The sequence below is a fragment of the Rhipicephalus microplus genome, chromosome 7 (assembly GCF_043290135.1).
Source record: "Rhipicephalus microplus isolate Deutch F79 chromosome 7, USDA_Rmic, whole genome shotgun sequence".
NCBI lineage: Eukaryota > Metazoa > Arthropoda > Arachnida > Ixodida > Ixodidae > Rhipicephalus > Rhipicephalus microplus.
In genome coordinates this window covers 5,134,242-5,162,158 of record NC_134706.1, presented here as the reverse complement: position 1 = coordinate 5,162,158, position 27,917 = coordinate 5,134,242, and the positions used below count along the sequence as shown (strand labels likewise).

General features: G+C 44.0%; 1 protein-coding gene, 1 long non-coding RNA gene and 1 pseudogene across 3 annotated transcripts in view; 1 reads left to right on the top strand and 2 right to left on the bottom strand.

Annotated features, from left to right (window-relative positions):
• LOC142767235 (uncharacterized) overlaps window positions 1-340 on the top strand; it is a 112,146-nt gene extending 111,806 nt beyond the window's left edge. Inside the window, exon 3 of the long non-coding RNA XR_012884788.1 lies at window positions 262-340. This is a non-coding gene — a long non-coding RNA (uncharacterized LOC142767235). The remainder of the gene's footprint in view (window positions 1-261) is intronic.
• LOC119179002 (chloride channel protein 7) overlaps window positions 1-27,917 on the bottom strand; it is a 59,238-nt gene that overhangs the window by 2,718 nt on the left and 28,603 nt on the right. For both annotated transcript variants that reach the window (XM_075868507.1, XM_075868508.1), the window contains exons 16-22: window positions 27,362-27,541; window positions 26,217-26,302; window positions 15,586-15,700; window positions 15,145-15,228; window positions 14,254-14,343; window positions 6,946-7,029; window positions 3,789-3,869 (exon numbers count right to left, since the gene is read on the bottom strand). In XM_075868507.1, the coding sequence (XP_075724622.1) occupies window positions 3,789-3,869; window positions 6,946-7,029; window positions 14,254-14,343; window positions 15,145-15,228; window positions 15,586-15,700; window positions 26,217-26,302; window positions 27,362-27,541 (720 nt within the window). The remainder of the gene's footprint in view (window positions 1-3,788; window positions 3,870-6,945; window positions 7,030-14,253; window positions 14,344-15,144; window positions 15,229-15,585; window positions 15,701-26,216; window positions 26,303-27,361; window positions 27,542-27,917) is intronic.
• Window positions 21,475-22,085, bottom strand: LOC142767233 (uncharacterized; annotated as a pseudogene).

Here is a 27,917-nt window from a genome sequence, read left to right as displayed (position 1 = left end):
TTGCAAATCACTTACGTATCCGCTTTGCGTCCATAAGTCAACACGTGAACCTATGCGGCTGCTCACTTTTTTTTTTTTCATGCTTTACCTGATAATGAAGATTAAATATGTCTGAGTGCTTTGTAATGGTGGGCCTTCAAACTCGTCACCCATGCATTCACTTCTCTTGACCTCTGGTGCAATTCCATGCGCGTGCCACACAATCTTACACGTGTTATTATTACATGACACTCGTAAAGTGTTTTTTCCCCCTTATTCCAGTTCCAAGCAATGCTGTGGCTCCGTGGTAAAACATATGCTGGCCATGCGGAAGTCCTGGGTTCAATTTCTGCTCGAGTGCAAGTTTTTTTTTTACCATTTAATTACTTGCATATATGTCAAGACTATGTTACACTTTCCCTCTGAACCAACATTGCCAACATAGACTCCAGAATTCCAGCAAAATGAGCTCTTTAATATAGAGCTGTGAAATTATCAAAATTTTAGGTGTGAAATGAATTTGCGTATTAATGTGCCAGTGCGAATCAAATAGAATATTTTGCCAATACTGGCAAGGTTGATGAAGCAATTGTGGGGTGGTGTTTCAAGTTGCCTTTTCAAGAATGAAGCAATGAAGAGGCCGAAATGCGTTTATGAACAAAAGTGTTACTGACAACACCTCGTGTCATGGACAACTCGTGTCACGAACAAGGGTGCGCTCCTTTGTAGTCCAGAGTTCTAAATTCGCCTCATAGACGTCAATACACAAGAACATCTGAAACTTGGGATGTTAGAAGTGTTTGGCGTCTAATTTTTCGGATTTCCTGCCCAACGTCAGTTCCTAAGCAGAATTAATTGCACCTCCACCTCTGCCACATCTATCATCTCCATGTTGGAACCAGCGCTTTCTTGAGTCAAGACATTTGCGACAGTCACAGAGCCTAGAAGGCAGGTTCGCCACAATACAAGAGTGTGATGGGATGAAGCATATTGAAAATCTGAAGAGGCCACTGCCAATTGAACGTTGACTGCATTTGTCTTCAGGAAGTTCGAATAGTCCATTATTTGTGGGAAGTCCAGGGTTGAGGGGTTTACCTCACGGTTGATTAAACCTTTCACTACACGGGGGGCTGCCTCGTTCCCCGAATTCCTCGTGTGAGTGGAAACCAATACAAGTTGCACCTTATTGCTGAGTTTATTATTTATAAGGATGTTGGCCACTATCGGCCCAACACAGCCCATCATGACACATATAATGAAATTACCGCATATTATAGAGAGGACCGCAAAACATATGCAGTTCAGCATGAATATCACGAGGGAACAAGCTATGATTTGCAGGCAAGTTCCCAGACTCTTTCCTCAGTCCTCATCGCCTGTCTGAAAGTTTCGCGGACAAAATTTGGCCACACTGCCAACATCACGGCTGCTTGAAGGCTACCCAAAATCACATTTTTGGGACTGAGAGGGGAATCCACCTCAAGAAACAATACTGCCAGCCTCCACCCTCGAGGCATGAGAGTCACTCCTGTCTGAGAAATGACTACCGTATTCAGACAGAAGTTATTAATTGAGCCAAAAAAGTCGTGGTGACCTACTGGCCACCACCCTTTGGACCACCAGCATGCTAAGTTCAATGACCTCATTGTGCCATCAATAATGTTATTTCTCTCTCTCAAATAGCTCGAATAGTAAAATTGCAAGGCAAATTGAAAAGAACTAAGAAACAGTATTAGAAAAATATTCAAAATTTCTAATTTTCAGACCTTTACTTTGATGTGATCAAGTTAAAACATAACTAAATATGAAAGCAAAATAACAGCTAAGAATGCACAGACAGGTGTTACAAACATATTATGACAATATATAATGCTGAAAAAAGTGTGTAAAAATAAGATGCAAAAAAACATAAAACAATTAAGTGAACCATCAGAGATACAAGATACAATTCAAATATTTCAAAGATATGGTTGTGGAATTTAGTCAACTTCAGAATAATGTGAACAATAACTGCGGACGACAAAACCAGAAATTAACTCAGTGTACTGTTAGATAGAAGAAGCCGACATTTCAGGAGATGGTATTAGTACAGTATTATGAGTCAGTTTATTCTTCCACCCGATTGTCCTCAAGAAAAAAAAAATTGTCGAAATAATTATTGCTTGATTATTGCAGGACACTCTACTATCATTACAGCCTCACCTGAAAATAAACAGTAATTTAAAGACATCTATGCTTTCTGTTATTGTGCCATGCTATCTGCAGCAATCCCATAGAGCCGTCACATAATTGCCACATCATTATCAACAGAATGTTGATCTGGTGACGAGAATCACTGAATATGCAAAAAATATACCTCACTGATTAATGATGGCATAGCAAATGCAATGCATAGATGCTGCCTCTAGCTATTTTTTTTACTTATACTACATGAAAAAATAATTAGGGCAGTTGCACTCAATGAGCAAGCGGTAGGAAGTACAGGGCAGAGATTCACCTGTCCTTCAGCGACGAACTCAAGGAGCATGTGTTGAGGGGCTGGTTGATGACTTTATGTGAACTTAAACTGCATTAGGACCAGAACACCAGAGTAGAAGTAGACAGCATGAACACTGGCCTGAGAGCATAGCTAAAGTATCTGCGTTCTTACAGCCATGCTCGCATTCACAAGCAAGTGTGCCCCGACATTGCAACCGTGCAGCTTGCTAGGCCTTCGTGGCCTAGCAAGCTAAGAGCAGCTTGCTGACCACAGAGGAGAAGCCGCACGGTCAACTTCCTTTCCTCGATGTCCTTGTCAAGCGTGAAGGAGAAGGCATGTCATTCAGCGTCTAAAAAAAAAGCACCCCACACTCGCATTTCAATTCCGTGAACTTGGCTTCCCTAAAAAAATCTGTGGTCGCCTCGCTGATGAATCAAAGAGAGTTCGCAAAAAATCAGAAGACTTCACTGCCAACATGGAGAGTGTGAGTGTGCGTCGGGATCTCTCCCACAGAGACTCACCTGACTCGTTTGTGCACTCTGTGGAACGTAAGCTAGCATGTTCGCCAGGTCCTGGCCACTTGCGCCTAAAACATTGTGTTTCTGCGCCACATGCTCCTGGTATCAGCGAGCACCTTGCGCTTGTTTTGTGCCCCTCTCATGTGCAGAAATCACACGCGCCAACTAATAAGTTTAGACAGTCCCTTGTGAGGGTAAAGACAAGCTGCCAAAAAAAAAAAAAAAACACACATTGTCTACAGTATCCCGTGCGGAGACTATAGAGGCAGTCACATCGGCGAGACTGGTAATTTTCCGCAAAGGCTAAAACGACGTATACATGATGTAAGAAAGAAGAAGGTCTCATCGAATTCACCGGCCAACAAGCGGAAACCTTTGAACACAAACTAGACTAGGATAATGCAAGAATAACAGAAAGAGAAAAGAACCGGTCATCTTGGCTCCATCTCGAATCTATCACAATCCGGACAATGGCAAAGACACTCAATCAAAATGACGAAAGCTTTCCGCACGCCTACACACGTTGCTTTCGTCACATTTTGTAACATACATAACCAGACTGCTCACACACTCCTTTCTCACTTGTGAACAAGGCTCCCGTATGGGGGCTGAAGAGTTCCTTTTATTTGCTTTTATCGTGGTCAGCGTATTGGTTTAATTGTGTTCATGTATGTTCTCGACCAGACGGGTTGCCGTCCAACTACTGATTTCAGAGATAACGTCGATGCCTCGAGCATGACATATATCAGGCGTGCCAAAGCTCTTCATTGGCTGCATGTACGCAACTGGTAGCAATCGAACGGGCCACTTACCATGTTACTGCCATCGACGACAACAAGGTGCCGAAGACCAAGAGCTCTGAACAGCTTGAAAATCCTTGGCAGTGATGCATTCTGATGATCATGCACAAAATGATGTACAGCTCGTTAACATTCCAGATATGGACAGGCTTATCAGACCACGAAGAGCAAGATTACTTCTCATCAGGGCAGGAAAACTTTCGAGATGACATACACGTGAGAAATACGATTTGCAACAATGTGATGAAATAATTTGTAAGAAATAAAATATGCCTCGCATGATTTAAATTGACTTCACAAATCCTTATTGCAGCTTGAGCAGAAGACAGCCCAATTGTAAAAAGCAGCACTTCATTCTCCAGCACGAGCATAAGGTCCATATGAAATAATCATTACACTTTGGCTTGGTGCAACATGTGTACACTTTTTGTACACGTAAGTACAAAAAAAAGGGGGGGAAGACTCAAATGAGGGCTCGTTTCTTTATGTTACACAACATAATAAAACCTACCGACAATGAAGCTAAGAAACTTATAAGAAATATTAGTTGATGTTCTATTTGTACAGTCAACTCCCGATAATTCAAAGTCGTTTAAGTGTAATTTTCGGTTAATTAGAAGTCAACAAGTGAACCCATCAATTTTGCATACACGCCTATAAGGAATAAATGCTCGACAATTCGAAGTTAAAAGCCCGTAATGTTGGTTAATTAGAAGTTAATTTTCAGTTGAGAGCCTCAAGGTGACTGTAATTCTTCAATTATATGGGGGAATTTATCATGTGCCAACACCACCAAGACGGCTGTCGGACAACACTATTGTCGCCATCGCCACTGCCTGCCGTGCCACGGTTTATGAAGCGGCTATCTTGTTTAGTGAATACTGGGGCATCGCATTGATCGCATCGGCTAACTAGGTCTTGCATGGTGATGTGTCAAGTGCTTTAGCTGCACGCTGGGTTGAAGTTAGAACAGCGTGACTGGACCCTGGCGGAAAAAGACGCTCAAGCACACACACAGCGCTATGTGTGTGTGCTTGACTATTTTTTTTTACAGAACTGTCAGCTTTGAAGCAATGAAAGAGCAGTTTTTTGTGCATTTTGCTTAATTGGAAGTTTGTTCAATTCGAAGTGTCTTGCAGTTCTCGTAAACTTTGTATTAACGGGAGTCGACTGTAGTATAGTAATGATGACATAAAAGGAAAAAAAATTAAGAGGGTGAAAAATACTTGGCATAGGTAGGCAGACCAAACCTACAGCATTTGGATAACGCATCTAATACTCTACTAATTGAACTACTCTGGTAGTTGCTTTACGGTCCACCTTATTGGGTATTTGTGTTTTCATGTAATCCTGGAGCATTAGCCAGTGCTGCTTGCAGCCATGATGGCAATTGTGGAACACTTTTTTAGTTGCCAGCTGGCGTTCCATATAATCTGATCTTATTACAAACTGTAGACTCGCCAATAAACTCTCGCATATCGCCTGCCCTCGCATATCTCACATACTGCTTGAAGGAAAAAACAGCTGGAATACAGTATGAGGATGCACCCTCGCATATTGTCTGCCAGAACGATGCCCTTACTGTGAATGAACAAAAGTTAGGGGACTGATCGAGGGCTCTTTTCATTGCATTTTCCAGTTTTGCCTAACACGCAACTTCCAACACAAGCCTTATAACAACTGGTACACAAGCGCTATTGCATTAGTCATCATCATCATCCTGACTATGCCCACTACACAACAAAGGCCTCTCCCATGTTCCTCCATTCAGCTCGGTCCTGTGCCTGTTGCTGCCACTTTGTACCCACAAACTTTCTAATCTCATCTTCCCACCTAACTTTCTGTCTCCCCCTCTACTGCTTGCCTTCTCTGGGAATCCAGTCGGTTACCCTTAATGACCGACGGTTATCCTGCCTTGCGCGCTGCATGCCCAGCCCATGACCATTTCTTCTTGATTTCAACTATGATATCCTTAACCCCAGTTTGTTCCCTGACCAACTCTGCTCTCTTCTTGTCTCTTAAGGTTACGACTATATTTTTCCTTTCTATCGCTCGCTGCATCGTCCTCAAGTTGAGCTGTACAATTTAGCATCAGTAAATACCTCGGAACATGACAACTGTGACAAGGATCAAATCCACAATTTTTGCTACTGTAGCCGGTGATTGTCAATATTGCAAGCAAGGCTGGTGTGTGAAAGTGGGGTTTGTCTTATTAATACCAATGGCTCGAGAAATTACAGCTTAAGCTTGGTGTTTAAGGGTTTAATAATATTAAAAAATTATTCATGCAGAAGGTTTTTTGCGAGTTCTATAAGTGATGCATTTCATTGTAGTTTTCTTGCAAATAAACTAACACTTGCCCAAGCTGCAACAAAAAAAAATTTATGGCGTTTTGAGACCCCACGGGTCCCTTGCTTACATACAAGTGAATGAAGTTGGACCGTGCCTATATATGCGTAATAGATGGCGCAATAATGTGGTTCGATTTCCCCATGAGAAATTAAGTGTGTGAAGCGTCGACTGCATTAGTAACAATGCCAACGAAAGTGAGATGACAGGAGTTTTGCTGAGTCTATTACAGCCATGGAATTTCAATCAATATCATAACCCGAGTTAAAATAATGTTCAGCTAGTGCGTTGGTGGCGGCATGTCCCTTAGCTACGTCCTATTGGAGCTGCTTGATACACCGTTTGAAGTTGCCTGTTTCTCCTATGCATGATGCGTGGAATTCTTGACAAGATATCTTATAATACCACTCCAAAGTAGTGATCATGTTACAACGGTTCTTTGACATCGACCAGCTGACTTCCTAATTTTTGCGAGGGCACATGTGCACATTATACACCATAGCTCCTGAAAATTCTTGCAAGGGTTTCGCTTATCCCACGAGCATTATAGAATGAGTGCAGTTGCCATGTAGTCAGGTGACTTACTTCAAGAAGGTCCTCTGGAGCAGAGTTACTGTTGATGCAGTAGCCGTTGCCTGTGAAGCCATGCTTCACAGGCAAAGGTTCAGGCTCTGGCACCGGAGCGAAAGCTTGATTCCGTTTATTCATTTATTTCTTTATGAAAGTGACTGTCTGATGTGAAAGGCATACATATGGACAGTTTTCTCGTTTAGTCAGCATAGAAATGATCATGCATTTAAGATTAAACAATTGAACTCACGTGAGACACTGTGTAGGCAGCCGAGTTCATGAAGGGCTGAAGGTCCATGTTGTACTCGCGCTCCCGAACAGAGACGTGCACTTGCTGTTCATGCAAAATGAAAAACCAAGCGGTCATTATGCTGCAAACACAGTTACAGTGAAGCAAAAGACCCTAGTGAAAAACCACTGATGGCTAAGAGTGGACCAAATGAACAGAGTGCTCGTCACGTCTCAAAAATCCGCATGTAGTTCGAATAAAACTACGCAAAAATAAAGTGCTCTTTGTAGGTGAAGCACTGAGTTGGAATGAAGAAGCGTAATGCTGGATTTGGGTAGCGTGCTATCTATATTACAGCGAAACATGTTATAAGATCACAAATCGGGTCACGTACAGCGCCATAGTTGTCTGCCGCCGCCACTGCCAGTACCAATGACACAGTGGGGCTTGAACCCGGGTCCACTGGGTGCCAGCCCAGTATTCTGTCACTGAGCCATGCCAGAGTTTTTTTTTTCATGGTATTTATTAAAGTACTTGGGCAATAAAGACAAAATCAAGCGAACAAAAGTACAATCAAATCACGAAAGTAAGCGTTCAAGTGTTACCCATAAACACTAAATGGCTAACACAGCGCGAGTTCCTCACATGGAGAGTTCTTCACATCGTGTTATACAAACAAAAAAGGGGTGAGGTCAAACAGTTCTCTAAGACGGAGTACCAGTCCGGTCTAAAGTCTAGCTCGTCGTAAATGTTTTTTAGGTGGATAGCCATTTGAATGAAGTGTGCGCTTGAAGAGGTGGTGGGCTCTGCATTGCGGTCTTGCATTCGTGTCTTCCACAAGCTGTGCATACCCATGAGGAAAAACATATCATATGGTACTTCATCAAGCGCTGCTGGCAGAAGATAATGTATTGTGTGAGAATTAATGACGAAACGCTTTTTCAGTGCTCGCTGAAGGACATCCCAAAATAGTATGGCATCTTTGCAGCTAACAAAGCAATGTTCAATCGTTTCCGGCACATCACATAGACGGCAGTTAACAGACGGAATGAAAATACCTTTTCTTTCTAACCATGTGTTTACCGCCAATGTTTCAGAGTGGAGTTTATAGAAGAATGTTTTTGAATTCGGTGGAATGTACATTTTGCGCACTCGCTTCAACACATCGTGACCTGGAAGATTGGCGTACAGTGAACGGTACAATGGAGGTGGGAAGAGTGTACGCAGTAGGTCCTTATACAGCACCTTGCGCGATACTGTGTACAGGTATTCTACAGAGAAGCGAGCTTTAAGGAACTGAACTGCGAGGTAAACTTTCTGCATGAATCCCCACAAGCATGGGCGTTCGGAGAAGTTGGATGAAACAATTAAATCTGGTAAGCAATCAACAAGTGTAACCTGCAAGAAGGAACGGATTACAGGATGGGAATTGTCTCGAAAAAAGAAGAATCGGGACACTATTTGCCATAGATAAAGGTGTTTTAGTCCTAACCCACCCTCACTAACTGGCTTGAATATATTATCACGACGCATGGGCTCAAAAGTCGAAGACCATATGAAAGTAGCGAAAATTCGATGAAAGCGTTGTATATAGAATCTTGCGCAATGAATAAGTTGCAATACATAGTAAAGTTTTGTCGCTAAGAAAGAATTGCAAGCTTCAGCTCTCCCAAATATCGAAAGTCGATAGGGCACAAATGTCTGGGCCTGTCGTTCAAGCTTAGGGACGCGTTCCTTCCAGTAATGCGCACTGAATCTATATGCATGCAATGGTACACCGAGGTATGTTGGAGGAGTTCTTGTCCAATTAATCCCTGCAAAGTGGTTCGGTGTGCTACCCCACAAGCCAAACCACAGTCCTAAACGTTTAGAGGCATTTAAACGAGCTCCTGATACTACGCCAAACTTTTCAATAGTATATACCACATTTTCGACACTTGGTTTATCTGTGCAAAAGAATGTGACATCGTCTGCATAAGCCAATACTTTAACCTCACTGCCTAATATACTAAAGCCACGAATGCAACTCGACTGTATTATGCTTAAGCACAGTGGTTCTAGATAAAGTGCAAATAAAAGAGGTGACATCGGGCATCCCTGTTTTACAGAAGAGCGAATAGAAACTGGCTTGGAGAGTTGACCATTAACTATCAGACGAGCTGAGCATTCATTATAGCATAATTTAACGCCTTTAAGAACAACTTTGCCAACATTAGCTTGTTCGAGAAGAGAAAAAAGGAAGGAATGACGAACACGATCAAAAGCTTTTGCAAGGTCTACCTGTAGCATTGCAAGATGTTTTTGAGAACCATGACAGTATTGAAGCACTGTTCGAGCGACATGTATATTGGTTTGTATGGATCAACCTCTGATCCCACATGTCTGATGAGACCCAATGAGGATCGACATAGCAAATTGCAACCTATTTGCTAATACTTTTGCGAAAATTTTGTAGTCCACGTTTGACAGCGATATTGGTCTGTAGCCCTCGACGAAGCGAAGTTTTTCCTTGTCAGTTGTTTTCGGTATTAACAAAGTGTGACTTTTGCAAAAAGATTGTGGGAGTGTATCCATGTCATAACTCATCTGAAAAATATTCAGCAATATAGGAGCAAGCGTTTTCTTGAAAGCTTTGTAAAATTCGCCTGAGATGCCATCAGGGCCCGGTGTTTTCAATAAAGGCAAGTTGTCGATTGCTTGCTCGATTTCCTGTATAGTAATGGGCCCATTAATGACTGCACAATCATTGTCCTTCAAAGGGTTCACAAGAGAAACAAAACTATCCTTGAGGTGAGCGTCAAGATCATCAGAGGGAGAGCTAAATAAGCTGTTATAGTATGTTTCGAACGCCAAAGTAATGTCTCCGTTATCTTTTATGAGCACATCGTTAAAGTACAAGTCTGGAATAACTTTAGAAATCGGATGGCGTTGCTCATCAAGTAAAGCTTGGCGCGTCGGTTGCTCAGAATTTAAAGTGCGCTGGTTCCGAGATCTAATACGTGCCCCTTGGTAGCGAGCAGCATCATATCTCTGTAGTTGGCACTTACCGTATTTACTCGATTCTACCGCGCCCTCGATTGTAACGCGCACCCGATTTCCACCGCGAAAAAAAAAAAAAAAAAACGTGAGACATCGATTGCAACGCGCACCCATTTTTTCTCGCTGGCCTGCACGATCACACCACTCGAAAAAACGACTCCTTTCGGGAGCGTCTTCCATTTAAATATGAGGTACGGGCGAAGCTTGTGCCCATCTGACGTGTAACAGAGCATTGCCGTCACTGTAGTTTTACCGTGGACCGATGTCAGCACGCGAACTTGCTTCGCCCCCTTTTTCTCGACGGTTGTGGTGCCAGGCATGTCGAAGTAAAGAGGCGTCTGATCGGCATTCCCGATTTGCCCAAGCAGGTAGCCGTTGTTGCGCCGCAAGTTTAGGACGAACCTCTGAAAACTGTGAAGCTCTTCATCGTACTCCTCTGCAAAACTTTTTGCATATGCATGTTCCCCTTCGGAGGTAAAAGCCTTTCCTTTTCATAAAGTTAGTTAGCCAGCACCTGCTCGCTTTAAACTGGCTCCGCATTAGACCTTTTTCTAAGACTAATTGCATAGCCCGCACTTGGAGTTCTGTCGTCACGGGCCGCTGTGCCGCTCGCTGCTCAAGCACATACTCGCCGAGCAGCTCTTTAATTTGCGCAAACCGACCCTGCTGTGGTCCCCTGAAGCCTTTGCGTGAAGCTTTGCTGTCGACAATCTTCTGCTTTTGTTTCCGCCGGTCCCGCACGCACGTTTCGGGAACTCCGAACGACCGCGATGCGGCCCGATTTCCGTCCGTTTCTGCACACGCGATGACTTTTCTTTTAAAAGCGGCATCGTGGAGCACTCGAGTTTTTGGAGTCGGCCCTTCCAAGCCGTCGATGCTAATGCACTACTAGATGACGAACTCCTCAGCACACGTACGAAGTGCCGCACATGAGAAACACATAGGCAGAAATGGGCGATGCGCCATGCCGACGCACATAGGGGGCGGCCATTTTGGATTTGCCGATGGCAATAGATTGACCGCAATTTTTTGGTTCGTACTCGATTCTAACGCGCATGCGATTTATGAACTCGCTTAACCGGAAAAAAGGTGCGCGTTAGATTCGAGTAATTACGGTAATATTTTCAATATCTTTGATGTACTTTCCCGTCATTTCGCATTCCATCTCATAAAGATTGCAAAGACTTTTAACAAGTATCTTTTCATCATTCTTTCTATAGAAAGACTTAACAGCCCCAATTTCTAAAGCTATAGCACGAACTTCTTGTTTAAAAAGCTCCCAAGCAGCGAAGATATGAAAACCAATCGAAAAAGATTGCCTCAATGCCATCTGGACACGATTCATGAATTCCTGATCACAGAGGAGCTTCGCATTCATTTTCCAAAGGGCCCACTGGGGACGGAATTGTTTGTGACGATTTTCACCAATTTGCGCTATGACAATACAATGGTCTGAGAATGATACAGCTTCGGTGCTGCAGGAAATTTTACGAGATAGGAGTGATGAGGACACGTAAATCCGGTCAAGGCGAGCATGAGAGCTCCCTTGTACTCTTGTATATGCTGTTGCCCGATTCGAGACCCCGATGTCAATTAGTCCTGCATTATCTACAATACCGGATAAAAGCTCAGCACTCCTGTCTCTCTTTCCAGACGAATTATAACGATCAATAGCTTCACATACGCAGTTGAAATCTCCCATAAGTACCGTGCATCTGTCGACGTCAATTAAATTACGCACTTTTTCAAATAACTCAAGTCGTTTCGGAACATCATTAAACGCATATAGATTGATAATTCTCCATGGCACTCCTTGCAACAAAAAGTCAACATATATACCTGCCCTCTTCATCAACACTAGTGCAGAATGCTGAACAGGATAGGCTTTTTCTCAGAAACAACCAACAGCCCGCAGATAAACCTTTAGCATGTGAGACACACACATTAAACTGAGACAGAAAAGGCCGCAGGGCCTTCTCGGTCTCTTCCTCGCTCTCGATCTTTGTCTCTTGGATGGCGACAAAGTCGAGACGCTTCCGATTGAGAAATCTATGGAGCTGTGCTTGTTTCTGCGAAGACCTAAGGCCACGTACGTTCAAGGTGGCAAATATGAGTCGCTCAGACTGCGCCATGGTGACTACCTTCTAATTCGCTTATCGTCCCACTTGATCAGTCCCAAGAGTTGGCGCTGAGGCTTCCCGTGAGCCCCCAGCAGGCCTCCTAGATCGGAATCGGCGACACTTCCCCTTTGGCATGGACTTTCGGCGATGGCGTGACTCCCTAGTCACTGACGCTGGGTCACTCCCTTTACTTGAATCCGAGCTGGACGATGCGCGCCGTTTCAGTATTGCTGAATCCGTAGAGATTTGCATATCATCTTCCGACACTGCACCATGATGAAAAAGCTGCTGCGGAGCTGCAGCGCAAGCAGGTGATGAACTTTCTGCGGCATCCAGCCCAGAGTCTCTATCTTGTACTGGTGGTTCTTCGGCATCTTTATGGGTCAGCGCAACAGCACTCTTCATAGGAACTCCTACTTGTGCTAGGGGTTGTGCGGAGTCGTTTTGGGTATGCTGCTTGCATGATTCACTTGGCTCTTTACACGCAGAAGTTTCAACTGTGTCAACAGCGAGTGACTTTCTTTCCTCTTCTGGATTCCTTGTGGTAGAGCCTGCAGCATATGACATTGACGGAGTGTCTCCCGTTGCGTCCAAAACCTCGGTGGCATCCATAGCCTCGGTGGCATCCAAAACCTCGGTGGCTCTTGTAGGTTATCATCTGGCTGTTTTGTGTGCTGTCGCAGCTTGTTGGCGTATGTCATAACACAATCTTCGGCCGAATGACCGAAGCGTCGACAGTTGTCACAGCGAGGGGTCCTGCAGTTTCGACGGATGTGTCCAACCTTACTGCACCGAAGGCAAAGTGGTGGGCGGCCAGGTATCAGGACGAGGCTTTGCACTCCGCAGACAACAAGAATATGAGGAATATCCGCAATGCGAACTCCATCAGCAAGGGACAAAACAACCTCCCTATTTAGCGTCCGCATTTGTTCCATGTCCGCTACTTTCCAGTTTTCTTGTGATATTGTCTTGACCTTCCCAAAAGCTTGCAGTGCCTCGCACACATAGGCGTCCTCCAAGCGCTCAGGAAGCCACATAAGCTTCAACTTCACTTCAGTGGGCTCCGGGTCTATAACGAGGCATCGACGACTTTTGACGAAAAATTCGCCTCTTGTGACCAACTTGGTTTTCGTCAGCGTTGACTTGCATGTGACCATCCAAACATGAGACATTTGAAATCGACCTATGGAGCTTATTTCCTTCAAGTCAATGATGTCCCGAAGAGCATCTCTAAAATCTTGAACCCGGTAGGGGCGACCAGCTAAGTCCGCATGTAGAAAAACAGAGTCCACAACAAGCTTACCGGTGGGAAGGCGAGGAAGTACAACACGGTAGTCATTGCCGCTGGCTGAAGCCTGAGAAGCACCTCGGCCCATGACCGATAAATCCTTCGAAGCGGAGAACATGAAAAACGCGTCCGTTCAGAATGTCGTCTTCGTCTTTCTCCCTGAGCCATGCCAGAGCTTGGGACTTGTTGGCAAACTTGCCTTAGGTAGGCTTGATGTCGGGAAAGCAATCACGTTAATACCACTTATAAAGCGTTTTAAAACAGCTAAATAACAATCAGTCGTCGCACAATGTGATTAGCATATCAAGTGGGCCATTCAATGCTCCAACACTTTACAAAAGCTTGTTCTTGTTCAGCTCTTAACTGTGGCGCATACCCACTTCAGGCATAATTCCTCATTGTCATCAGCCACTGCATGAACAATTGGCACAAAATTCCTCGAAAGTGTTGAGCGGATACCATGCTTCTCAGAAAAATGATGAAAAATGCCGAATGCGCTAACATTTTAAATATTAATGACGTAGTGGGCATTAAGCAAGTGTGCTTGCAGCAGTTATCCAATGAGTGATTAGAAAAGGCTCTGAAAGGCCCCTCTTCTAGCTTTCACTGTGACTGTGCTGCGCCTTCCGCGCAGGCCTGGCGTTTTTGGCCATGCCATCGTCCAGTGAAGCATAGCACAAATCACAGTAGCAGAAGTACCTGCAGCAAAAAGAAAATGCAGTCTATGCGCCAGCTCGCTTGTGGGAAAATTTTAAGGGGTTTTCCATTCATCCGGTTGTCGAGTGCGTACCCACACCCTTTATGCAGAGGGTTCTAATATTAAGGCATTCAACTACAAATACCAAAGAAGTAAAGAGATGCGAGTCAAAGGCTGGCAATCACCTGAATAGTCGGGTAGCGTGGGTATGCATCTCGAAAGTTGGAGAGCCGCAGTCGCCGATGGCAGGCTCCGTCAGTGTCACTCTGGAACATCTAGAGGGGCAACTTTGTGTGTGATTATTATGCTTAGACTAGCAATGAATTCAGTTTATTCTAACACATAAAGGCAACTATGGGCCCATGAATTGGAACACGTTTGCAATATGTGTGTGCAACTTTGATGGCGCGAGGTTCCCACAGACAAAACACAATAAAGAACTTAGAAAAATAAACATTATCGCTTTATTTTAGAGGCGATCGTGGCTGCTGCATTTTTTTTTCATTTCTTCATTGATTTTGATTAGACTTGCTGAGTTTATGTTTATGTATTTGTGTGCTGATTCCAAGTATGCATTATGTTTAACATATGATGAGTAGCTTTTGAGAAAACCAAATATTTGATGTGCATTTTTAGGAGAAAAATTTTTGCTAAAGTGGGAGAGTTACAAATTATATCAGCTTATCTCAGTATTCTGGCACCAAAACTGCATGCAGTGCAAGAAGCATGGATGTTCTTAACCCGCCTGAGCAATACTTACGATATAAAGATTTGCAAGTGAATCGGTCAAGCTGAGATTTTCAGAAATAAGCATTCAACATGCCACTTATTATGCTCAAATTAATTTAGAACATTCACTTAAAATTGCATTGCACACAGTTTTAATCCCAAATTATTGAAATATGCCACTTTATTTTGTAAATACGCGTTATCTACTCGAACAATTCTCTCATACTTGAAAGCAGCACACACATATACAGAAGCTTGACAAGTTTTATCAAAATCGACAAAAAAAATATAAATTTTTAAGACAAATATTTTGTAAATTGTAAGGTCTCACTCGACTGAATTCCCACCTTGTACTGAAGAAGGACAATAAGCTGCCACCGAAGAATAATGCCCCGGAAACGGCCAAACGAATGTTCTTCACCAGAACGCTCCTGAAATGAGAAAGGTTTATGGAATCCTGGCTTAACATTGTTACTATTTCTCTTATCATCATTACAATACGACAAAGACTGCAAATAACAGTGCTATGAAAGGCACAAGTGAAAGACAAGTGCCGTGCTTTCGTGGGCAGAGCTGACATTTTCTTTAATATAGCCGAGTATACTTTGATTTGGAATATGCACTGTATGAAAACAGGTCTCACACACAGAATATAGACCAACCACACACAAAGATGCAGATGCGAGTGCCAAGTGCCCAAAATAACGTCTGGCATCTTCATGCATTATTCTGTGTTTGAAACGTGCCGTCTCGCACGACAGCTTTAGCACAGCAACAAGGAAACAAACCTCAGCCGTGTCCACCACGGGGAATCCATTGTGTGGACAAGAGGCTAGCACGTCTATGATCCTGCCAACATTCTCCACAGTCCGGAACGTGACCACAGGATAGCCCATCACCTCCCTGAACAGATGCAAGTCAGTTATAGACATTAGCACCATCATCATCATTTTAAGTCTGTTTCATAACCACTGCAGGACTAAGGTGTCTTACAATAATTTCCCATTTACTCTAATTTTGAGCAAGACTTTACACCTTTTTAAGTAAACTTAAATGTAGGTCTACCCCCTAAAATTGCATGACAAAAAGAAAAGACAAGTGCGCGGACATTTCATACAAAACATTCACTTCGTGTGTCCCTAAAAAACAATTCCGGTGTTCAAAAAGAGCTTCACAGCAGTGTTTAAAGCTATGCAGCAAAGCTAGCTTTCAGGCAATACACGGAAGTCAATTTTAGAAAACTTGCCATGAATCGTTGCTGAGGGTGCAGGTTAGTATACATGAAAAAATATGGTATAACTTACAGGTAGAGCCAAAATGTAAACACTATGTTGTTACCATGCTGCAACATACCTGATTTCTTGTTTATTTGGGTTTTGGTACCAAGTCAACCCCCAAATTTGGATTTCCAACTTACTACATAAAACGAGTCGACAAACTATTGTACGAATATGGTGCATTCTATTCCCGCAAACTTCTTGATTTTAACTTTCCACATAACTCGTTGCTGTTAGCTTCTTTTCCTTACTCTTTGTATCCATTTCATTGCTCTGGCTGACCTCTGATAACCTGTCGTATACATTGCGTGGCTGGCCCAAGTCCATTTTTTTCAATATCAACTAGAATATCCGCCATCTCTGTGTCTCCCAACCAGTGCTTCTGTCTTCTGATCTCTTAAATGTTATGCCTATCATTACACAAGATATAAAAAAAGAAACTCACCAATGATTACGATACCCCCCCCCCCCCCAATGCAAATTTCTAGCGCTGCTTCATGTTAGGGCAACGCCAACTATAATTGAAGTTTGGCTATCCACAGCTGTATACATTACGCACTGCCACAGAAAGTGCCAACACTGGAGTGTTGAACACACTACTCTGTGCATTGCAGGTGCTGTGAATTAAGCAACACACCGACAGCTCCATTACATGATTGTTCAGTGAACTGGGAGCGCGGGGGTAAACACAGACACAAAGCAAAGAGGAGCTCCATTACAGCAAGCAAGGTCAGCCGCAGTGCACATGCAAGCCCTGCATGTGCTCTCTTTCATTTTCGTTTCTTCCATTTCTTTCTCATACTTTCTGTGTTTAATTTTTTATGTATGTTTCTGTCTGTCTGTCAGTTTTTTCATTCCATTTTTGTGTCTTTTTTTCAATTTTTTCTTTCTCTTTCTTTGTCGTCTCCTATCTCTTTCTTCGGTCTTCTCTGTCTCTCTATATTTTTGTCTTTATTCCCTTTATTTGTCTCTAGTTTTCTCTTCTTTCTCTCTCTCTCATTTATATGCATTCATTTCCATTTTACATTTACTCCTGTTATTCAAAATAATGGGCCTAGCCCAATTCTTAAGGCACGTACTCGTTCGCTCGGTTATGCCACGGACGGCTATGGCGACACTACTCAATGCACGAATTGGCACCTAAGAGCTATGCCTTAAAATAAGAGATTATGGGAAGTTCATAGTGTGAAATCAACACAATGGCTTTGAAGGATATTGTACTTAGAGGAAAATCTTGAGACTTTGTATGGCAAAACTGCAAAGTAATCTCAATGCACCAGCTTATGCACCTCTTAGCTCATTAAGAATAGAGGAAAGCGAACTACGCATAACAAGCGTGCAAATGATAAATTTCATTTTGCGTCAATTCTGAATCAAATAGTGCCGAATAAGAGCCAAAATGACGAATATCAAATACAAAAAATTAATTAAAGATTGAAAGAAGGAAACAAAAACAAATCTGCTCAGTTCCTCAAGCACATATCGTGGTGAGCGGGTGCCAAAGAAAACCACTGGCTGTGACCACGTGACATCAGGCTCTCTTGCCGTGATGTTACAGTGTTTCTGGCAGTTGAAAACATGCGCTCATCGGGCACCTCAGTAGCAGGAATGGGAAGCTATCACAAAAGCAATTTTGGCAGTACCAGGATAAGACACTGTGCTCTTTCCAGTAATTCAAAAAATCAAAAAATAATGCTTTCTCAACATCAGGCACTCATTACAGTATTCTTGAGCCTCTTGACCACAAAATCTGAGCTGGGTATGCTGGTTATTTCTTGTGCGAGGCAGTTCGATAGTCTCCTAGTATATTCCCGCTGAGGACATGATGTACGAAAATGACATAATTTTCTTTATGATTAACATGAGCTCAATTTTGGACAAGCAAATAGGTGATGAAAGTTTGAACAAAAGGCTCATTGTAATGACATTAGCATTAGCTAGCAACCTTACCCTAAAAAAGTTGCACCACTGGAATTAGTCACATTTTAGATATCCATTTTCTCAAAAATTAGGTTGAATGATCAGGTTAGGCATCCTTCAATTCGAATTCAAAACTTGTATATTTGCACAGCTTTACTAGGCACACATGACAATGCAGGTAGAGAAAGCATATGCAGCTTTGTGGCAAACAGTTGCCCTTGTTAAGGGGACAGACTGGTCTTTGGGACCAAAAAGTGACTAAAAAAGTCATTTTTTGAAATTGACGTATTTGGTTTCTGCAAGTATTTTTCTATCTCTCTGCAAATTTTCACACACTAAGACGTGGTAATTTTCTTGTAATGTCATTCTAACTGTCCAGATTCTCGGTACTGTTAACATGCAGAACCTGCAAAAAAAATGGGGAACCGACTTCGAGGCTTCTTTATAATTTGCCTGTACCTGTGTTAGAAGCTCTGCTACGAATTTATTAGCACCTTTATGAGGATTGAAAATCGTGCACACCATGATTGTCGCTTTTTGAAGAAGCTGTGTGTTTTCAGTTTTTTCCATTTTTCTCAGAAAAGTAAATGTACGACTGTTCAATTTTGAGGCCTCAATATCTCAGCAGCTAGGGCAGGCACAACAATAATTTTTGTTTGAAATCGAAACCTGTGTGTGTGTAGAGTGCAAGTATTGGAGCAGAATTTAGAGCACAAGCCCTTTTAATTAATTACTCATCAAAATTGTAACACAATTCCAACTGCTTTTGAAAATGAATAGTTCATTTTGCTATAAAATAACCAAGAAAGGCCTAAAAACAAAAAACTCTTCCATAGTTGCAATCTATAGTTATAAGTCTATGTTGGCATATCCTAAATATTACTTTCAATTAAGCACTTTTTTCTATGGAGGCCTTAAACAATAGGATGTGAACTTAAGTTATCTCAGGAACAAGATGAGTTATAGGAAAACTAATTAAATATTTAAAATCAGCAGAAAGAACTGCATAATACTGTGCAGTTTGATCAAGATCACTGAATCAGAAATAAACAAAAATTGTCTAAGACCAGTATGCCCCCTTAAAACAGCCACAAACCACATTCTATGTTCAACAAATATGATATGCTCCACAAATATGTTATGCAGCATACAGTAATCTGTATGCTGCATAACATAAATGAAGAAACCAGCAACATATGTTTCATTTAACAGGGCTTCTAATAATAAAAAGGTGAACAGGGCTGCAGAATAGAAGCCTGAAACCAATCATTTTAGAGACAGTTCCATTTAAGCAGCTATTCTATCTAAAAGATTTTAATTCAAAACCAAAAGATTTTAATTCAAACAGAATCTTAAGGGGTTCCAAAACAGTTCATTATACAAGTGATTCCCTATATAAAGAATTGCATACATTAAGAATATATTCATGGGCACTTATTTTACAACTGCCCCGCCGCGGTGGTCTAGTGGCTAAGGTACTCGGCTGCTGACCCGCAGGTCGCGGGATGAAATCCCGGCTGCGGCGGCTGCATTTCCGATGGAGGCGGAAATGTTGTAGGCCCGTGTGCTCAGATTTGGGTGCACGTTAAAGAACCCCAGGTGGTCGAAATTTCCGGAGCCCTCCACTACGGCGTCTCTCATAATCATAAGCTGGTTTTGGGACGTTAAACCCCACATATCAATCAATCAAATTATTTATTTTACATCTGTTCGATATACAGTAGACTGTGAGCAAGCAGAAATGAAATTTTAGGTACCGTATTTACTCGATTCTACCACGCCCTCGATTGTAACGCGCACCCGATTTCCACTGCGAAAAAAAAAAAAACGTAAGACATCGATTGCAACGCGCACCCATTTTTCTCGTTTGCCCGTACGATCACACCACTCGAAAAAACGACTCCTTTCGGGAGCGTCTTCCATTTAAATATGAGGTACGGGCGAAGCTTGTGCCCATCTGACGTGTAACAGAGCATTGCCGTCACTGTAGTTTTACCGTAGACCGATGTCAGCACGCGAACTTGCTTCACCCCCTTCTTCTTGACGGTTGTGGTGCCAGGCATGTCGAAGTAAAGAGGCGTCTGATCGGCATTCTTGATTTGCCCAAGCAGGTAGCCATTGTTGCGCCGCAAGTTTAGGACGAACCTCTGAAAACTGTGAAGCTTTTCATCGTACTCTACCACAAAACTTTTCGCATATGCATGTTCCCCTTCGGAGGGAAAAGCCTTTCCTCTTCATAAAGTTAGTTAGCCAGCCCCTGCTCGCTTTAAACTGGCTCCGCATTAGACCTTTTTCTAAGACTAATTGCATAGCCCGCACTTGGAGCAGTTCTGTCGTCACGGCCCGCTGTGCCGCTCGCTGCTCAAGCACATACTCGCCGAGCAGCTCTTTATTTGCGGAAACCGACCCTGCTGTGGTCCACTGAAGCCTTTGTGTGAAGCTTTGCTGTCGACTATCTTCTGCTTTTGTTTCCGCCGGTCCCGCACGCACGCTTTGGGAACTCCGAACGACCGCGATGCGGCCCGATTTCCGTCCATTTCTGCACACGCGATGACTTTTCTTTTAAAAGCGGCATCGTGGTGCACTCGAGTTTTTGGAGTTGGCCCTTCCACGCCGTTGATGCTAATGCACTACTAGATGACGAACTCCTCAGCACACGTACGAAGTGCCGCACACGGGAAACATATAGGCAGAAATGGCAGACGCGCCATGCCGACGCACGTAGGGGGCGGCCATTTTGGATTTGCCGATGGCAATAGATTGACCGTAATTTTTTTTGTTCGTACTCGATTCGAACACGCATGCGACTTATGAACTCGCTTAACCGGAAAAAAGGTGCGCGTTAGATTCGAGTAATTACGGTAACTATAAAAATGTGTTCCTTTAAACAGGAGTTACATTTAGTGAGAGATCAGTAAAGGTGCCGAATTCAGGTGCGAAACCAATCATATTGCCCCATTCCTTCCTCAAGTTTTGTTATCGCCCGATTACACTGCAAGTAATGTACAGCACAAACTACTCCTGCAAGGTTCGAGAAGCTTTGGGACTGTAGTAGATCATTTCATTAAGATCACGTACGCAACGCAAACATTACAGATTACTCTGGAACTTACGTGGTCACTAGCAATAACGCTGGAATATTCGACGGCACATGTATAAATGCCAACGCTCTTCAATGGTTGTTGATCAACGACAGACGCTCTGTTGGCCGCTATCAGTGCCGGTATGTACTGCTGTAAGCCGACTTTCTATTTATCGGCCACAAGTTCGGCCAAATAAAGGGTTTCATTTTGGACAAGTCGTCTCTTCCTTCGTCGACGTCACAGCTTCATGACAATATTGGAGTCAGTTGTTCCACTTGAGATACACTCAAACCACATTACAGTCGAACCTCGATATATCGAACAGCGCGGCGATCGCAAAATAGTTCGATATATCCAGCATTCGATATAAAAAATTAGGTAAAAAAATGCGTCCCAAACTTGTAGAAAACAACTTATGAACCAATCATGGTGCAGTAAGTACTCACTTGAGGATTCAAACAAAGCATTTATTGCGTCGGCTTAAAATACTGAAGAAGCGTAGCCTGCTTTTTGTTCGCAATGGCATGTTTGACGACTGCGTCCTCAACCTAATCCAGGCGATCCACGAGTGATAAGCCGGTGCCTTCAATCGCGTCGCAGTGGCGACGCACAAGGGCCAGAGCAGCTGTGACCTCAGCTGATGTAGGGAGCGGGGCATCATCAGCCGTTGCAGGATCCATCTCGGCAGCGTTTTCATTTGGCTGCTCAGCAGTAACATCGGCGACGATCTCCACATCCGTCAGCTTCAACGAAGTCATCGATGCACATGCTTTGCGGCTCGGCACCAAAAAAGCTCTCTAGCTTGCTCCACATTTCAGTGAGCTTGCTCTCTTCATCTGCACATGCGAGCCCAGCTTCCTCCGATTCTTCCACTGATGCCTCGTCAGTGCAGCCAGCGAAGCCCGCATGCTGAAAGCAGTTCGTTATCGTCGACTGTTTGACGTTATCCCAGGACGATTTCAGCATTTAGACGGCGCCCAAAAGATCGATCTTCAGGTCTTGGCCCATCCGGAGCTTGACAAGCGAAATTTCGATCAGCCAACGCTTGTTCCAACGGTTGCATCCAACGGTTCCAACGGTTGATCCAACGGTTGCAGCTTGGAAGTAGTGTTAGGCGGCAGAAATACCACTTCAATGTGGCTCAGCTGGGCGTTGGTGTGGTGTGCCGTGCAGTTGTCGACAATAAGACATATCTTCTTTCCTTGACGCGCCAGGTCTGAATCCCATGCCTTTAGCCACTTGATGAAAATATCCCTTGTCATCCACGACTTCTTGTTCCAGGCATAACACACCGAAATATTGGGGCAGTTCCGCATGCACCTTGGGGTTCGAAACTTGCCAATTACAAGTGGCCCCAGCTTCGTGCTTTCATCCATATTGGCAGCCAATAGGACCGTCACACGAGCCTTGCCTTCCTTGCCCCCGTGGCACTTGTCCCCGCGAGTGTCCAGCGTTTGTCGCGAAAGCATTTGCCAGAATAGGCCTGTTTCGTCAGCATTGAAGATCTGGTTCGGCTCATACTTAACGAGAACTTTGGGCCACTCGTGATCAAGCCACTTCTGAATTTCTTCATCATCGGCGTCATCACTCTCTCCCGAAACCGTCTTCCAAACAATGTCGAAGCAAGTATTGAATCAATGGAGCCAACCGCTGCTCCCACTGAAATTCTCGGCGCCAAGAATGAATGTAAAGTTCTGTGCCTTCTGTTGCAAGATCGGTCCCGATATAGGAATATTTCGGGACCTTGCGTCTATAAACCACTTGTGAAGTGCCTTCTCAACATCTTCGAAGGCAGTTTTCCGTACACGCCGCGCGCCGGAGTGCTGACTCTTTGCGGCCTTGGCCTTTATGTCGCCTTTATTTTTGAGCAGAGTACTCAATGTGCTCCTTGGTATGCCAAACGCTTCTGTGACGCTCGACATTCTTCTCGCCATTCTCGATGCACTGAATTGCTTCCAGTTTAGCAGCAAAAGTCAGAGTCGTCCATTTTTTAGTGTTTGCAGCCATCGTTACACACACCATGACGTGCGACAAGCCTAACTCTACACACACGAACACAACAGGGCTTCGGGGAGGAGCTAGTCGAACAAGTGCAGTCTGTCGACCCGTCGACGCTGCAAGAATGCGGCGTGCACACGCCGCTACGTTCAAGTGGCGCTCTCGGCGCCATCGATGTGTGCAGTGGTCGTAAACGCGCACTGTGCTGCCGCTAGGTTCAAGAGTGCAGCGAAAAAGCTCGCCGCCTGTCAACAGAGCGCGGGCAGTTTGGCGTGGCCGAGTTCGATACAGTAAAATCCCATTAATTCGGGCTTCGCGGGATCAGAGAGAATGTCCAAATTAACCGAGGGTATGAATCATCGCGAGTACAAACAAAACACTTGAAAAATGTCTCCTAGATCATCAGATTTTTATTTCTTAAAAAAGTCTGATCGCGGTTTTCTTGATGGATGCAATGTGCGACAAAGTCACAATTTTGAAATTCCTGCAGGTGGCTTAGTCGGCGCACACTGTCCGAGGAAAGCATGCATATGTCCTCCAAAACGGCCAACGCATGCAAAGCCTCGGTCATTGTGTGGCGTGGACGCTCGTCAGCATCACTTACATCCTCGTCAGCCGATTCCCCTTCGCCGTCCAAGACTTCGGCGAAGATATCGGTGTCGGTCACTGTGTCGGCCATGGCAACATCCCTGTCAATTGCGAAGTAATGGCCAAGGGGCACATCAGCTGGCATGATGCTCACAGAGCGGCCGTCTTGCTCTTCACCGGTTTCCTCATCGGCCACCACAACCGGATCAGCAATGTCGTGCACGAAGCCGCTATGACAAAAGCAGTTTGCGACTACTGCAGGCGGTGTGCTGTTCCGCACGTATGTCACCATGTGGATTGCGCTTAGTAGACTTACTTCGTACTGCTTGCCTGACTCCATGCAGAGAAACATCCGCTCGAGTACCTGCCGTCGATAGCTGCTTTTCACATACTGTAGGATTCCCTGGTCCATCCGCTGCAGGGAAGCCGTTGTGTTCAGAGGCAAGAATCGCAGTTCAATTTTCTTGAGCCCGGACACTTTCGTGTGCGCACTACAGTTGTCTAGCATGAACAACACCTTCCGAGCCTTGGCCGCAAAGCGGCGGTCGAGCTGACGCAGCCAGGCTTGAAAGAGTTCGACAGTCATCCAAGCCGTTCTGTTGAACCGGTAGTCGACAAGCAGCTGCTTAATATTTTTAAAACATCTTGGCTTCGCAGCCTTCCCTATCACCAGGAGTGGCAGTCGCTCTGTGCCGGTCATGTTAGCAGCCAGAAGAACTGTCACACGCTCATTACTTCGTTTTCCACCGACGCACGGGTCCCCCTTAAACACGATTGCCTTGTCAGGAAGAGCCTTATAGAACAGCGCTGTCTCATCAGCGTTGAAAATGTTGCACGGCTCGTAGGTAGAAAGGCGCATGGATAGCACAGACCGCCAGTCCTACACAACACTTTCGTCAACTGCACCTCTTTCACCACACCTGTTGCGGACCACCAGCTCGTGTTGCTTCTTGAAGCTGTCGAACCAGCCTTCCGACACACTGAAGGAGTCAATGTTCATGGCCATCGCGAACTTCTCTGCTTGTGCGCAGATAAGGGGGCCGCTCAAGGGCAAACGCGCATCGTGCGAAATGGCAATCCAGTGCAACAGCGCTCCTTCTAGCTTGGGATGTGCTGCCGTTCGAAGCCTCTTGCTTTGGTCGCCAAACATGTCCCCGTCATACGCTTGCATAATCTGCTCTTCGTCCTTCACCTAAGTGCTCAGCGTGCTTTTCTTCACATTGAACTTTTCTATCACTTCTTTTCGAGACGCTCCCACTTGCAACGCCTTCAATATTTTCATCTTCACAGCCAAATCCTTTGCTTCGTACCTTGCCCTCTTCTCTGCGTGAGATGGTGCGGTTGGGGCCGCAGTAGACGGAGGGGAAGCCATCCCGGCGTCGCTCGCACGATGGTCATGCGCGCGCGCATGATGTAGACAACACAAACACACCCACACACAAAGATGCACGGTGATAAAAACGAAATAAAAAACTGCAAACTTTTCAAAAAACAGCAAACAGTAAGATTGCAAATGGCACTGATCACATACAGATAAATAATTTAAAGCACACTAGAGGTGAGCAATCCAACTCAACCATCACGCAAGAAAAAAGGAAAGGCAAATTCATGGGTTGCCCGTTGCTTATGACAGTAGCGATGCACAGTCATCCATTTTGGAAGTTCAAACCACCATGTGTGTGTGTGTTTTTTTTTTTGGGGGGGGGGGGGGGGATGTACTACCTGTGGACGAAGTTTTGAATCTTAGAGGCCGCAACTTGATTCCAAAGTTCGCAATCCGATCCTAAAATTATTTAGGTACACCATCGATTTGGCCGACAGAACCTGCTGCTGCTTCCCCGTCGTGACTTGACCGCGGTTGGGCGTTTAATTAACCGAAGCGCCACCAAATTTGTCCAAATTAATGAGTTTTCAGTCATAGAACAATGTAAATTTTGGACGGGACCAGACCCCATGGCTGAATTAACTGAAATTATGAATTATTGGGGGTCAAATTAACGAGATTTTACTGTATATCTATTAGGCGTCAAACATCGTTTGAAATAAAGAATTAAAAATGCACGTGATTTCCAGCGTTTTATATAGACAATAATTCGATATATCCGTGTTCGATATATCGAGGCTCGACTGTATAACAAAGTTGCATCTTACATGAAAATAAGTTTGTTATATCAGAATATTTCCTATAAAGGTATATTTCTAACACTGTATCTATTGCAAGACTACATATTTTTCATTTACTTTGTTATAACTGATATTTTGTTATATCTGCATTAGTTATATCGAGGTTTAATATTGCTACGTAGCTATACCGCATGAAGGGTGAACCATTCTGTGATCAGAAGACGACGAAGAGGACTGGTTTGCTCGCTTTGTGTGCTGCGCTCCGATTTTATCGGTGTAAATACACTGCCAAATAGTCACGTCCCGTCTCATTTTACGTAACAATATGTATTCATTTAATGAGATAATACTGTACACAGGTTCAACAGGTTGAGACTGTAGTTGAGAGCAAAATAAGCAAAATAAGTGAGAGCAAAATAAGCAGCTTGCCTGGCCGAGATGTTGCTCGAGCGTGAAGGAGCCTCCCACCCCAAAAACGGAACGCCAGCCAACTGAAGATGGATGTCATAAAGACCCTAGAAAAAGAGCAAATCAAAATCAAAATTAAAGCAGATCAAGTTAGGTAACCAGAAGTTATCATCGTGCCTTTCTCCTATTCATGCATTGTGCAGTCAACCAAATGAATGCAACAGATAATCAGGCCAAAGAAGGCATAGGGAACACTATTAGCAGTTTTTTGGTGCAGTAATTATGACATACGTCGGAATGAATTAAAGCGGACTAAAAAGCATCCTCCACTGCGATGGACTGATGAACCTTCAGAGGTTGTGGGCTCGAATCTTGCACCCACATTGATATATTGAACATTTTCCTTCCCAATCTCAGAAGAAGGGCTAGTTGGGCAAGTTGGTATCGTGTATCACCGGTGTTGTCTACTCCATACCTTTGACATGCAATCGTGTATACGTGGGTCAGACAGGTCACTGTATAAATGTTGGACTTCGAGAACATTTTAATTCTCTGAAAGGCCACTCCAGCCTTCATTTAGCAGCTCACTGTAGGGAATGTGGCTGCATGCCGCTCTTTGATGACACTTCTGTGCTGTTTCGGCATAAAAACCAAAAAGTGTGCGAGATTATTGAGGCTGCGCATATTTGCAAGATGTCCGAGTTGTGCGTCAGTGTTCCCTCTGTGACCATACACGATAAGGAGTTAACCTATCTAGGTTTAGCATGACAAGCGTGCTTTCCTGATGTTGCCAAGGTTTTTGTTGATTTGGCCCCTCATGCCTTTTTCTCCTCCCCCTTTTCCCTCCCTTGCTTTTTATTCTTTCCTTTATATATTGCCTCGGTCTTGCAATAAAGCTTCAGTTGATAGTCTGCACTCGTCTCTGCTTTATCTTTACTTCGTGTTTCCGTCCGTTTTTCGCGCAGTACACTAATGGTTCCCAGTATCATTTTGTACCATACTCATGTGCTGCTGTACTCTATACGTAGGCTCGAGCCTCGTCATACAGCTTTTCTGGCTTTTTCTGATGTCACACCTATATTTCTCAAGGACAAATAACAAATACCTCAGAGAAAACAACAACTTCCCTTGACTGACTGACTGATCGATTCTTTGAGTGAACTAACCTCAGAGAAGAAGTCGCCCACCCATTTGGCCACCGTCAGGGCGATCATGATGGGTAAGGCAAAAGTGATGTTGCGCGTCGCCTCGATCAGGATGACGCTCAGACTTAGCGTCATGCGGACCACGCCTCCCAAGGTAGCTGCTGCTCCTATCAGGGCAAACTTGCCAGGATTCACCCACGTCTGCGGTCGCAATGAAAAGAGCACAATGGGGGGATTGGAGCACAAGTGCCAAGTTCACAGAGCAAAGAGAAAAAAGTGCTACGTACTGTCCCAGATTTCAGTTTATTGTCACAAATTTTTGTTGACTTTCTATGCTGCTGCTCATTGTGTGCGTATATGCAGATACACACACACATACATATTCATTCATGATGTTGCTGCCCTAATTGAATGGCTGAATGAGGTTTTTACATGCTATTATGAAATATAGGCCAATTTTTTTTAACGCGATGAAAAGTCAACTCTTGTTTTATATACCAGTCATTGTCAGAAATAAATGTGGAAGACTCGCAACAATGGGCAGTTGAAGTCAAAAGCCACCATGAGCATCAGCAGC